The sequence below is a fragment of the Schistocerca nitens genome, chromosome 9 (genome assembly GCF_023898315.1).
Source record: "Schistocerca nitens isolate TAMUIC-IGC-003100 chromosome 9, iqSchNite1.1, whole genome shotgun sequence".
NCBI lineage: Eukaryota > Metazoa > Arthropoda > Insecta > Orthoptera > Acrididae > Schistocerca > Schistocerca nitens.
The window spans coordinates 205,397,288-205,411,182 of NC_064622.1; the positions used below are offsets into that span (position 1 = coordinate 205,397,288).

Consider the following 13,895-nt stretch of genomic DNA (forward strand, 5'->3'; position numbering starts at 1 on the left):
CCCCAGTCCCCATTCTCCCTACCATTTTTCCTTCCATTCTTTTTCCCACTGTCAAATGACAGTATCCCATCATAACTAAATTTTCATCTGCTTTAACTATCTGAATAATTTTTTTTAATCCCTCGCACATTTTTTCCACCTCATCATCTGTAGAACTAGTAGGAACATAAATTTGTACTAGTGTCATGGGTATCACATCTATCTTGGCTACTACAATTCATTTACCATACTGTTCATAGTAGTTTACCTACATTCCTATTTCCTTACTCATTATTAGACCTACTCCTGCATTGCCTCTATTTGATTTTATATTTATAACCCTGCACTCACTTGCCCAGAAGTTCTGTTCTTCCTATCACCACTCTTCACTAATTTCCATTATATCCAACAAGAACCTATCCATTTCCTTTTTTTTTTTTTTTTTTTTTTTTTTTTTTTTTTTTTTTTTTTTTTTTTTTTAAATTCTCTAACTTACTTACCCAATGATGGGAGCTAACATTCCACATTCTGACCTCTAGAAAACAAGTTTTTTTCTGCTAGTGATGAAATCTTCCTGAGTGTCCTCACCCAGAGATCTGAATGGCAGACTGTTTATCTCTGAAGTATTTTAAATGAGAGAATGCCATCATCATCAATCCATACAGTACAGCTGCATGGCCTCAGGAAAAATAACAGCTGTACTTTCACCATCCTTTCAACTATTCACCATACCAACATAACAAACCCATGTTGGCTAGTGATACAAGGCCAGATCAGTCAATCATCCAGACTGTTACCCCTTCAGCTACTCAAAGGCTATTGACCATCTTCAGCAATCACAAATCTGGCAGCTCTCTCCACAAATCACCTCTATTATGGTTGCATCTATAGTACACTATCTGTATCACTTGCACATGGAAGTCATCCTACCCTGGCAAAGACCATGATTCATGGAAGGTATACATCACACACACACACACACACACACACACACACACACACACACACAGCAAGTGTAAAATAACTAACAAATTCATTTGTGTATATGTATAATTTGTGTCTATTAGCATCTTGAGGCATTTGTGTAGAAAAACTTAGGACTGTTTTTAAGTTTTTAGCAGTTAGTAGTATATGTAGACCCTATAAAGAAAACCTACATGGAAATCACCACAAAGTAAATGGTTTTTAAATTACCGAGAGAGTGCTCTGAAATGATGAAAATTTCATAATAGAGAACAGCATCATACCACCCATAAGACTGGTGAGTAAAACAACAACCAACAATCAGTGATCCACCAAAGCTTATCTAAACATTTATTTAAACATACACAAGTAGTTGCCATTAACTTGGAATTAATGCAAGATAGGATGTGAAGCAGCAGTTATTGGGTAGCAGATCTCCAGTATCAGACAAATGCTTGTGCCAACATTGCAAGTATCAATTTTAATGTGTTGATTGCAAGTATTTGTATGCAGAGTTGTGTATTGCAGTAAATACTGAAGTATGAGCTCAAACACTGAAATTACTGAACCCACCATGGGAAGGAGTTTTGCTGCTACACAAATACATCTAAATCACCAAGCAGTGTGGTCCAGTCTTTCCTCCAAGTTCAGACTGGTTTAGTATACATAACTGTAAAAACTGTCCACACCAAGATACAATCAAAGTGTTTTGCCAGAAATTGAGTCACTTAGATGATGTTTATCAACATCTTAGTCATTCACATCATCTCCAGGCATTCATACTATAAATCCCTGTACATCTAAGTTCTCAGAAGGAGACATCTGTATTTTCCAGATTTAGCTACTTATTATGAGCTATCTCAATCATGATCTAGATCTCTATCTTGAATGCTCTATTTGTGAAAACAAGGTGTCTTTTTTTAAGTAAGTGCCATTTTGAAATACAAATAAAACCAGAATATTTTTCTTAGCAATTTTATTTTTATGTGAAAGTCTGCACTTAATCTACTTTTTACATAATTCCCACCAATATTAAGGCAGTTATCATATCACGCAACCAGCTTTTGCATACCATCCTCATAGAAATCTTCTGTGTGATTAGGCTTGGCTTTTTGGGGGAGGAGACCAGACAGTGAGGTCATCGGTCTCATCAGATTAGGGAAGAAAGAGGAAGGAAGTCGGCCGTGCCCTTTCAAAGGAACCAGCCCGGCATTTGCCTGGAGCGATTTAGGGAAATCACGGAAAACCTAAATCAGGAAGGCCAGATGCGGGATTGAACTGTCGTCTGTGATTAGGCAACAACTGCCTAAAGCACACTTGCTGACACTTGACGAAACTCATCACGTAATGTCAAAATCATAAATTGTCTGTTCTCTCTCACGTTTTCAACAACTTTCTGCACCAAATTGTCGGAAATGACTGAAGGTCATATTCTTCATTCCTCATCATGCACATTCATACGTAGATTTTTAAAAGCTCTCATCTGTTTCCATGCCATCCCATTACTCATAATGTTTTCTCCATACACTTCACTGATCTGATGGTAATTTCAGCCACTTTCACACCTTTAGCACTAAGAAAATAAATCATAGGGCATATTTCACAGTCAACAGGAGTTTCAATTGGAGGAAGCATATCAAATACTCACAAACAAATGTAAACATACCAAATATTGGTGGGAATTATGTAGAAAAGTAGATCAAAGTACATGTTTTCATATAAAAATAAAAGTACTAAGAAAATATATCTAAAAACAAAGATGATGTGACATACCGAACGAAAGCGCTGGCAGGTCGATAGACACACAAACAAACACAAACACACACAAAATTCAAGCTTTCGCAACAAACTGTTGCCTCATCAGGAAAGAGGGAAGGAGAGGGAAAGACGAAAGGATGTGGGTTTTAAGGGAGAGGGTAAGGAGTCATTCCAATCCCGGGAGCGCTCCCGGGATTGGAATTACTCCTTACCCTCTCCCTTAAAACCCACATCCTTTCGTCTTTCCCTCTCCTTCCCTCTTTCCTGATGAGGCAACAGTTTGTTGCGAAAGCTTGAATTTTGTGTGTGTGTTTGTGTTTGTTTGTGTGTCTATCGACCTGCCAGCGCTTTCGTTCGGTAAGTCACATCATCTTTGTTTTTAGATATATTTTTCCCACGTGGAATGTTTCCCTCTATTATATTGATAAAAGTACTAAGAAAAGACTACTTGTTTTATTTTGGTTTCAAAATGGTACTTACATAAAAAAACACATCTTATATCTTTAAGATCAGTGGCGAGCTGCTTCTTTACAGTGTTAAAATACAATTCACTCTTCACATAGCTTATGTTCTCACTTTCATACATTTGTTCCACAGCTTGTGAGGATAGTATCTTTTTGTATGCACACAAATAACAAGTTAAGCTGAAGGTTTTGCCAGTTACAAACCTCTTATGTATTTAGCTCTCTTTGGTACTTCAATATTCAACAGCTTCTCCACAGCTAAAGCGTAACATTGCTCATTGCACATCATTGAAACATAGTCTAGTCGATCAAAGTATGGTAAGGCCTGCATGTATGTCTTGTATTCAATTAATTTCTCAGTTCCACGGTGTAATAAACCAATATGAGGATCTGCTCGCATCACAGTCTGTAAGAGGAAAGCAGTGCTTTTAAAAATGATTTCTTATATAATTAATTCCATAAATATTAAGATCTTGGAAGCAGTTGACTTAGCATTGAACTATTCAGCAGGTGAGATGGAAGATTCTATGGAACAATACCCCTTTTGCAATTTAAAAATTTGTTGTTGTTAAAATAGACAAGTTTGTGGAATAACATTTACAACTCTCTGAAACACTTGGCAGTAGAAGGAGTAGTAGAGAGCAAAAATTGTAAAAGTAGACTGATAGGAATTTGTGGCATAGATTACTGACAGAAACATAAAATGTAGCATTTTTTGGCAAAATTAGCAGCTATTTTTGGTGGAACTATCATCTATTTTTGACCAAATTAACATACAATTTTAAACACTTAGATAAAGAAATTTAAAACAGCCTACTGGTGTATGTACATGTTGTAGCTAGCAATTGCTTCATTGACTACTACTGTTTCAATAACCACTTTTAGAAAAGAAATGAACCTGTCACAGTATAACTTTTTAATATGTATTTTTACTGTTCAAATTTCAAACACCTCTCAGCAATGCATTCTATGGAAACTCCAGGTTGGTATATCAACAATATTAGGAAAAGGATGGACTGCTACTCAAGTTGCAAGCAGGGACAACAAAAAGATTGTTACATATTTAGCTTTTGGCCAAAGCCTTCTGCAGAAAAGAAAACACACACATTCACAGAAGCAAGCACACATGAGTGCCATTTCTGACAGCTGCGATCAGAATGCCTTGCTTGCATGCTTGCTTGTGTGAATGTGTGTTTGTGTTTCCTTTTCTGAATCTGGCTTTTGCAGAAAGCTAAATGTGCCTACCTGCAATTCAGTGGGTCATTTTATGATGAGTAGCAATCTATCCCTTTCTTACTATTGTCGTCAGCATCACATTCTCTTAGGTTACAGCTGCCATCTGTAACAACAGTACTGTAATGATATAATTTATGCTCACTGTCAACATTGCACATTGTTCTCAATAATAAATGCAAACAATATCTGGTATACACTTCATGCTCAAAGGCAGATAAGGCATTTTGGCTGAATTACTAAATACAACATTCTGCATTCTTTTGGTTGGATATGACATTATCCACAGGTTGGCTGTACCATCAATCCCTTAAAACTTCAATATATCTAGGAGAATACTGTGATTCACACAGTCAAATGCCTTACATAGGTTGCAGAAAATATCAAACTGTCAATGTTTATTACTTAATGTTTGTTTGTAAAATTTGGTGAGTAAACAAGTAAATGGTGTTCTCAGAATTCTGAAATCCAAATTGTGATTTATTGCAGATAATATTGTTGTTAAGGTGAGATACTATTTTAAAATACATCACCTTCTTGAAAACTTTGGAAAATGATGCCAGCAGTGAAAGAGGTTGGTAGTTGTTGACATTTCTCTTATCACCTTTCTTCAACAGGGGTTCAACAATGGCATTTTTCAGTCTCTCTTGGAAACTGCCTTGAATTAGAGATGCATTATAAATTTCAGATAAGGCTAGGCTTATTATGTGAGAACAAATCTTTAGTACTTACTGGAAACACCATGAAAACCAGATGAGCTTTTGTTTCTGAGAGAATGTATAATTTTCTTAATTTCAGAAGAAGAAGTTGATGATACATCCATATGGCTGAATTTTATGAGATTACTTTTTCAACATACTACAATGATTTTTCTCTTGAACTGGTTGTCCCTAAGCTTTCTACTATATTTAAGAAATGATTATTAAATTATTTGCTAGCTGTGATTCATGATTTATAGCCCTTCCATTCAGTTCAATAGTGATGTTATCCTGTTCTGTGGCTGCTTGTCCTGTCTCTTGTTTCACTACATTCCTCATAGCCTTAAGTCTGTTGTCAGAATTATTGATTTTTGACATTATGTGCATTTCCTTGATATTTTACTAACCTTTCTTGGTAATTTTGAGTTTTTTTGTAATGTGCAACTACCACAGGCTCTCTACTTGTTCTTGCCAACAGATAATTTACCTTTTCCTTTCACAAGCTACTTTAATCCCTCTAGTGATCAATGGTTTTTTTATATACCTGTTTAGTGCCCTTTTGATTAGCATATGTGGAAAGCTACTTTCAAATAAGGATATGAAATTATCATGGAATAGATTAAATTTTATGTTAACATTTGATTCATTATAAATTTCATCCAAAGTCATCTCTTGTCTAATACTGCAATATCGAAAACAAGCAGTGTGAGGTTCTTTACGGAAAAACTTAATGGAGTATCACAGAAGCACAGCAAATCAATGAAGTCCTTCTCTGACAGAATTTGGAAACTGAACTCACACAGGCCACATCAGCCTGAATGTTATGAATGAGAGGAAGTGGGCCATATAGTGTGTGATTGTCAGAAGAAAGCACAGAATGAGCAACGTCCTAATACTTGGCCATTAAATGGGAATGGAATGCCTCATCCATCAGACAGCATTCCTGGTAGAACACAAGACTACAGAAGCATATGCAGAGCTGGAGTGTTGCTTCCTAGGCAAAGTAAATGGTGGGCAACATAAATTTCTGGTGGGCACAGGTGCTCATGTGTCTGTAGTCATGTGGAGTAGGTAATAATGACTTGAAGTTCAGTTTTAATGTGGGAAATAACTGTTTTTGAGAGCATGTAAAAGTATTGCTACATGTTGGTGAGGGGTATTGTGTGATCTTGGTGCCCAACTTTCTTATTAAACATCATGCAAAAATTGATCTTTTGCAGTGTACAATTGAACTGGGGGAGGGGGAGGGGCACTGTTTCCACTACGGGCAACAGCTACAAGTGTTACACTGTCACAAGGTTCACCAATCATGAAGGTGGTACCCAATAAACCAAACCATGGACACAGACACTAAACATCAGTTCATGTGATACAATACTGCGGTGTAAAGGGTAGTGGATCTGGGTGAGCATAGATATGCACCTACATAAGGATTTATTACATGTTGTGGAGCCATTGGAAACTAATGAAAAACGGGAGAAGTCACACTGTTTTGTACACAGGACTACAGTATGCGTCAGTGACATGGATGGAGATTTTATGGTTCCGGTCAGTCTTGATAATTTTGGCAGGGTCAAAGTGAGTCTGCCAAAGAGTTAACTAATTGTTAATTAGGATGTTTCAGAGGAAGATGACATGGACAGATCAAGTGATGATCTCTGCTGCAAGCAAACATCAGTGCATCTGCATTACGTGAGAAAGTGAGACATTTACAGGGAAATGGTAGAGAAGCAATGGTAGCTCTGTTACTGCAGTTCATGGATTTGTTTAATCTGAGTTGTCTGTTACCAGCAATGCCACATACACAACACAGAATACCAACAGGGAATAATGCTCCACTATACGAGAACCCATATCAGGTTCCAAAGTGTATGCAACTGATAATGGAAGAATTTATTGACCAGCATATAGTTGACAGTATTATTGAGTATGGTGTTAGTCCCTGGGGGGGGGGGGGGGGGGGGCATTCATAATTTGGATCCCATAAAGTCACCAGATGACACTAAAAAATACAGGTTTTGCTGTGACTACCAATACCTCAATTCACGAATGATCACCAATGCACATCTGATACCAAACATAACAGAAACTATCGACAACTTGGGTCAGTGTAACTATTTCTCCACATTGGATTTACAGAGTGGATATCTTCACATAAAAGCAGGCCAGAGGCTTGGCCAAAGATAACTTCTCTGGTCTCAAGAATGCACCCGCCACCTTTCAGAGATTATTGGATAGTGTACTTAGGAGACTGAAACAAAACAACGTTTGATCTATCTGGATGACATAAAACTGTTTTCTAAGGTCATGGAAGAGCATGTAAGATGGTTGGAGGAGGTGTTCAAAAGACTGAGAACAGCACAACTAATGCTAATCATTGATAAATGTCATTTTGCAGCAACAGAAGTAAATTATCTTGGGTATATAATTAGCAAGGGAGGTGTGAGAATAGATCCACACTTGGTCTCAGTAGTTCAGATTTTTTTGCCACTGAAGGCAGTTTCATCAGTCTTTGTAATTATTATTGTCAGTTTATAAAGAGCTTTGTTGAAACTGCTGGACCTCTGAACTGTTTGTTTTGCAAAGGAGCAAAATTTGAATTGTCTACCAGGCATTCAATATTTTAAAGTGAGCACTGACATCAGACCAGTTTTGATATTGCCCAGTTTTGAAAAAGAATTTATCCAGTTTTGTGATGGAAGTAATACAGCTTTGCAGGTTGTCCTTGGACAGAATGTAGATGATAAAAAGCATCCTGTAGCATAGGCATCCTGAATGTTTAACAAAAAGAGCAAAATTATTCCACAACTGAGAAGGAGATGTTGGCAGTAATCTATGGAATTATATACTTCTGCTGTTATTTATACACTATGTGATCAAAAGTATCCAAATACCTCCAAAAACATATGTTTTTCATATTAGGTGCATTGTGCTGCCACTACTGCCAAGTACTCCACATCAGTGACCTCAGTAGTCATTAGACATTGTGAGAGAGCAGAATGGGCACTCCACAGAACTCACGGACTTCGTGTGTGGTCAGGTGGTTGGTTGTCACTTGTGTCATACGTCTGTACATGAGATTTCAACACTCCTAAACATCCCTATGTCCTCTGTTTCTGATGTGAGAGTGAAGTGGAAACATGAAAGGACACGTACAGCACAAAAGCATACAGGCCGACCTCATCTGTTGACTGACGGAGACCGCCGACAGTTGAAGAGGGTTGTAATGTGTAACAGACAGACATCTATCCAGACCATCACATAGGAATTCCAAACTGCATTAGGATCCACTGCAAGTACTATGACAGTTAGGTGGGAGGTGATAAAACTTTGATTTCATGGTCAAGCAGATGCTCAAAAGCCACACATCACACCGGTAAATGCCAAACGACACCTTGCTTGGTGTAATGAGAGAAAACATTAAACAATTGAACACTAGAAAAACGTTGTGTGGAGTGACAAATCATGGTACACAATGTGGCAATCCTATGGCAGAATGTGGGTATGGCGAATGCCCAGTATACATCATCTGCCAGTGTGTGTACTGCTAACAGTAAAATTCGGAGGCGGTGGTGTTATGGTGTAGTCATGTTTTTCATGGAGGGGACTTGCACCCCTTGTTGTTTTGTGTGGCACTATTACAGCACAGGCCTACATTGGTGTTTTAAGGCCCTTCTTGCTTCCCACTGTTGAAGAGCAATTTGGGGATGGCTATTGCATCTTTCAACATGATCGAAGACCTGTTCATAATGTATAGTCTGTGGTGGAGTGGTTATATGACCTAACATCCCTGTAATGGACTAGCTTGCACAGAGTCCTGACCTGCTGAATCCTACAGAGCACCTTTGGGATGTTTTGGAACACCGGCTTTATGCCAGGCCTCACCGACTGACATCAATACCTCTCCTCAGTGCAGCACTTCATGAAGAATGAGCTGCCATTGCCCAAGAAACGTTCCAGCACATGACTGAACATATGCCTGCGAGAGTGGAAGCTGTCATGAAGGCTACATGTGGGATGTGGGCCAACAACTTATTGAATTCCAGCATTACCAATGGAGGGTGCCATGAACTTGTAAGTCATTTTCAGCCAGGTGTCTGGACACTTTTGATAACATAATGTATGGCCAAATGTTTAAGGTGGTGACAGATCATGCTGCTCTCAAATGGTTATTGGGATAGAAGGACTCTTGCAGCAGATTAAATAGATGGGCACTCAGTTTGAATGAATTTCATAACAAGTTAAAATGCAAACCAGGGAAAAAGCATGCTAATGCCAACCGTTTGAGTAGAAAAATTGCAGCTCTACAAAAACTGGGCAGGAGTGTTGCTGAATAGGCTCAAACTTTTGATGCTGACTGTCAATCATTTAAGTCGCAACCTCAGTTTGTGACGCACAAAAGCTTGCTGTGCAGTACAACTAAGTGAGGATTACAAGCAGTAGTATCTGCAGTTTTTCAGAATGAAGTCTTGGCAGAAGCACGTGACCATATGTTGTTATGTCATGATGGACAAAGAGAAGCTCATAGATGAATTGCCGAAAAGTTTGATGGAAGACTAGAAAATGAGATGTTGAGTAATGTGTCAGGAACTGCGTACCTTGTGTGCAGCTAGCTAATCTTAGCCAGCAACCAGTTCCATTACAACATCTGCCGGAAGCCTCTAAACCATATGGAATGCCTGGGATGGGCATTTTGGGCCTATTTGGTAAAACATCAGCAGTAAATAAACACATACTGACTATAATTGACCATTTCTCATATTATGTAGTAATGGTTGCAATTCCTGACCAAAAAGCGAGTACAGTTGCTCAATAATTAGTAAATAATTGGTTGTTTTGCATTCTGGCAATGTTAATTACAGACCAGGGTACCAATTTCATGTCTGATCTTATGAAGCAATTGTGTCAATTGCTCAGAATTTGCAAGCTGTGAACAAGCCTGTTCCACTCCCAAGCCAACAGGAGAACAGAGAGAGTTTATTGCATGATGTTGAAGATGTTGAGCTATTACATTAACAGTAATCATGAAAACTGGGATGTCTATTTACATTTTGTAACTCCCACACACAATTCTAAAGTCCATGTGGCTACCTGTCTTTTATCATATAAAGCAATGTATGGGAGAAAAATGTCTTCACCTTTCGAAGTGATTAAGCCAGAGCTTGGATCTGAAGTCGAATCAGTAAAAAGGTTTGCTAAGAAATTATAAGACATTTGGCAACAAGTAAAATAAAGTAAAACAATATCATGAACCATACCAAGTATTGGACATGACATCACCTGTCAGTATAAAAATACAGATGCCAATGACGATTTTCATTATTCACTTGCGGCATATTAAGCCTTTTAAGGGAATTGTGGATGTATGGCCACAGATAACAGCAGCATCTGCAGTACAGGGTGTGAAGTCTCATGGAACAAAGAAGAAACAGACAACTGATGACCAGAGTACACATAAAATTCGTTATGCCCTTAAGCCACATCGATATATAGTGTAAGAGATTGTTGTTTGTCTACCTCAAACTTTGTTTGTTATTGTGTAGATTATTAGGAAGTCATATAGTTTTATTTTGCTGTATTTTTGGTATGTTTTGCAGTTTTTCTGTTGTCAAGGGATCAATACAATGTTGTTTATATATGTAGGAGGTTGTAGAATTTAGTCTGGGTAAACTCACCTTCTGGAGGGAGGGGGAGATAGTGATGAAGGTTCCATTCACTCAGATCACATACTGAAATGGGTAAGGTATGGACTAAAGATGTATTAACAATTTCAAAGCAAAAAATGGCTATGCTCTAATGTTGATGGAAGACCTACAGAGATGCCAGAGAGAAAGTGTTATGATCTGCCAAAGTAGGACAATACAGACTGGCGTACAAATATTCAAGGTCCAGTTTTTCCTGGTAAAAGCCAAAGCAAGTGAATGTCAAGAGGAAGTGTTAATGGCATATCCACATTTCCAGAAAGTACACACACTCTGGGTCTACTCAGTTTTTTCATTAGGAGTAGTCACAGTAAACTGTTACGTACACGGAAAACCAATAGATACGAATAGAGTAAAATTACAGGATAGTGGAAGAACAATAAATGGCATGACTTGTGACTTAACAGGTGCAATATTTTGTCTAGCACCTAAAATAACTGGTATGACCACTTTTAAGTGGGAGCAACTTATGTTGTACTGGTCTGAGAAGCCTGCTAGAGATGCTGCCTACCCATAAGTTAACCTTCCTAAATCATGTCCTGAATCCAGACTTCCATGTTCACTAGCCAAACTAGTAGCAAAACAAAAGGAGATAATTAAAGGCTAACAAATGTTACAGCATACACAGGAATACAACAATAGACAACATCATAGTGTCACACCATAGCAGTTCTGACTATGATTTGTGTTATCTACTTCTGTTTTAAATGAAAGTCAGCGCACTGCTCAGATTTACCTGTGCACCGGATACCCACTGAGTGGTTTGTGAATAAAGCTCACACATATTAAGGGTACTACGTGTAAACTAATAGATGAAACTATAAATATATGAATAATTTTGTTAGTGTGTAAGAAAGGTCTTCTGCAAAGACTTACATTATTGCTTTGATATATCAACCACTGAAAATCATGTAAGTTATCAGTGTAGTAATGGAAGAAGAGTGACTAAAGATGTATAACATCTAATTACTGGTGCAAAACATGTAGCATGAAGTTATTATGGGTACTCCAAACTGAAAAATTTGAGACAAATTTTCTGAAGGAAGGGGGAGATGTTACACCCCAGGACACTATCCCCAGTGGACACTAAAAATTCGTCAAAGTTCTACCTTGGCAACTCCCAGACGTTGAACCACCTGTGTCAATGATCTGTAGACTGCCAGCTAGGGAGAAATGCTGAGCGAGATGCAGTAAACACAGAAGCTATCACAACACTGGGGAAAGACAGAGCAACCAAGTCAGCAAGCAAAGTACAGGGTGTTTATAAATGAATATCGGGGTTTTAACGTTTTATTATATTAAACTTACAGTTATAAATGATATGTTGAATGAAAGAGCAACTCAAACAGTTTTACCAAGAACCTTACAAATGTTCAATGTCACACAGCACACATCAAGTCTATAGCCGAGTTCTTCCCAAACGTTGATAAGTGTGTCTTCAGTGATTGTAGCAATAGCGGCTTCAATCCAGTTTCTTAATTCAGGGAGGTCTGCTGGTAGCAGAGGCATGTACACATGATCCTTGATGAAGCCCCAAAAGAAAAAATCGCATGGCATTAGGTTGGGTGAACATGCAAAGCAAGCACTGTCATTGGGCCCCTTGCGGCCTATCCAGCGCTTGAGTACGGTTAAGTTCAACCAAGTCTAGTGGATTTCAGTGGAAACACTGCATGCTGTCCATGTGCACAGGTGCCAAACACAACTATTTCAGTTGCTCTTTCATTTGACATATCATTTATAACTGTAAGTTTAACGTTATAAATATTATAAAGCATTAAAACCCCAATATTCATTTATAAACACCCTGCATAATGACATCATGGAAGTCAAGAGATATTGTCATACTAGTAACAAAGCAGAGTGTCGTAAGGAAGGCTAGGTACAATGCAACAATAAGTATTCAGGTGCCGAACCAGCAGAAAAGAGCCTCTGAAAGGTGAAGTTGTGAACGTCTGAAGTCATTAGGAGAGCTGACAGCAGCAGAAAACCAGGACAGGTGATGTCATAGCCATCCTCGCCACCACAGAGTGCACAGGAAGTGCCATGATAAATACCCCACTCTTCTTAACAAACACCTGACTGTGGAGCACTGATTGCCAACTGCCCAGTGTGTAGTTTCAGCCCTTGTGTCAGTTGCAGCTATTCAGTGTGCCGGGAGGCTATGGATGTAGACCCTCAACAGCACATAGCTGTCTTCAATCACCTGTTGAATCACAAGTTCAGCTGGAAGGATGCTGCTGCTGCCAGCTTCACTGCCAACTTCCAAGGCAATGCTGATGGGGTGCAGGGGCTGCCATCACCCTGCATGTCTACTGGAAGCTTGACCTGCATGACCTGGTCACTGTGTGTCATCCGCATTCAAGAGAGGGGGGAAGGGTGGGGGGAGGGGGGGGGTGAAGGACACTGTTGCATGTAATTCGGAACCTGTGGAAGACACAAATGCTGTCAACTCCTGTCTCCTAAATGAGGGCTGAGAGATAACCCCTGTAAGCCATCAAGTACTTCAGGTGGATCTGTGGCCTGACACCTGAGTGCAATCTTTGACATCAACAAGTGCACTTTGGAGATTGATACGAAGAGCTGGAGGCTTCCGCAGTTCACTGGTCAATGGCCACTTTGTGATGTAACAGCTGCTATCCAACACTTCACTGCTCTGGCAGTATTGCAAGTGGAGTACATGCTGGCTTCCTGCTGCTGACAATGGGCTGCATGGCTGGCCTAGCTGTGAAAACAGTCTTGTATTACTGACAAATAAATGTATTATTGTCAAGGATGCTTCCTTGGCACTCTCGAGTGTAACTAGGTCCTGACTCTCTCCTGACAACTGCAGGAGTCTGGGACCAGACTCCTATACTTCTGTAGACTTAGAGAAACCTTTTGACAATTTTGACTGGAATATATTCTTTGTTATTCTGAAGGTAGCAGATGAAAAGTACAGGGAGTGCAAGGTTATACAGGATGAAGAAAAAGTGCCACACTTGGCAGTTGGCATAAGATTCCTCATCCCCTTGTCCTGCCTATAGGTTTAATAGAAATATGATTAAAAGAATGAGGCTCTACGAATGCTATAACCGCATGCAGTGTGGCCAAGAACAGGT

General features: G+C 39.0%; 1 protein-coding gene across 3 annotated transcripts in view; it reads right to left on the reverse strand.

Annotated features, from left to right (window-relative positions):
• LOC126203751 (NADH-ubiquinone oxidoreductase 49 kDa subunit-like) overlaps positions 1-13,895 on the reverse strand; it is a 201,212-nt gene that overhangs the window by 92,776 nt on the left and 94,541 nt on the right. For all 3 annotated transcript variants that reach the window (XM_049938119.1, XM_049938118.1, XM_049938120.1), the window contains one exon: positions 3,369-3,570. In XM_049938119.1, coding sequence (XP_049794076.1) covers positions 3,369-3,570 — 202 coding nt within the window. The remainder of the gene's footprint in view (positions 1-3,368; positions 3,571-13,895) is intronic.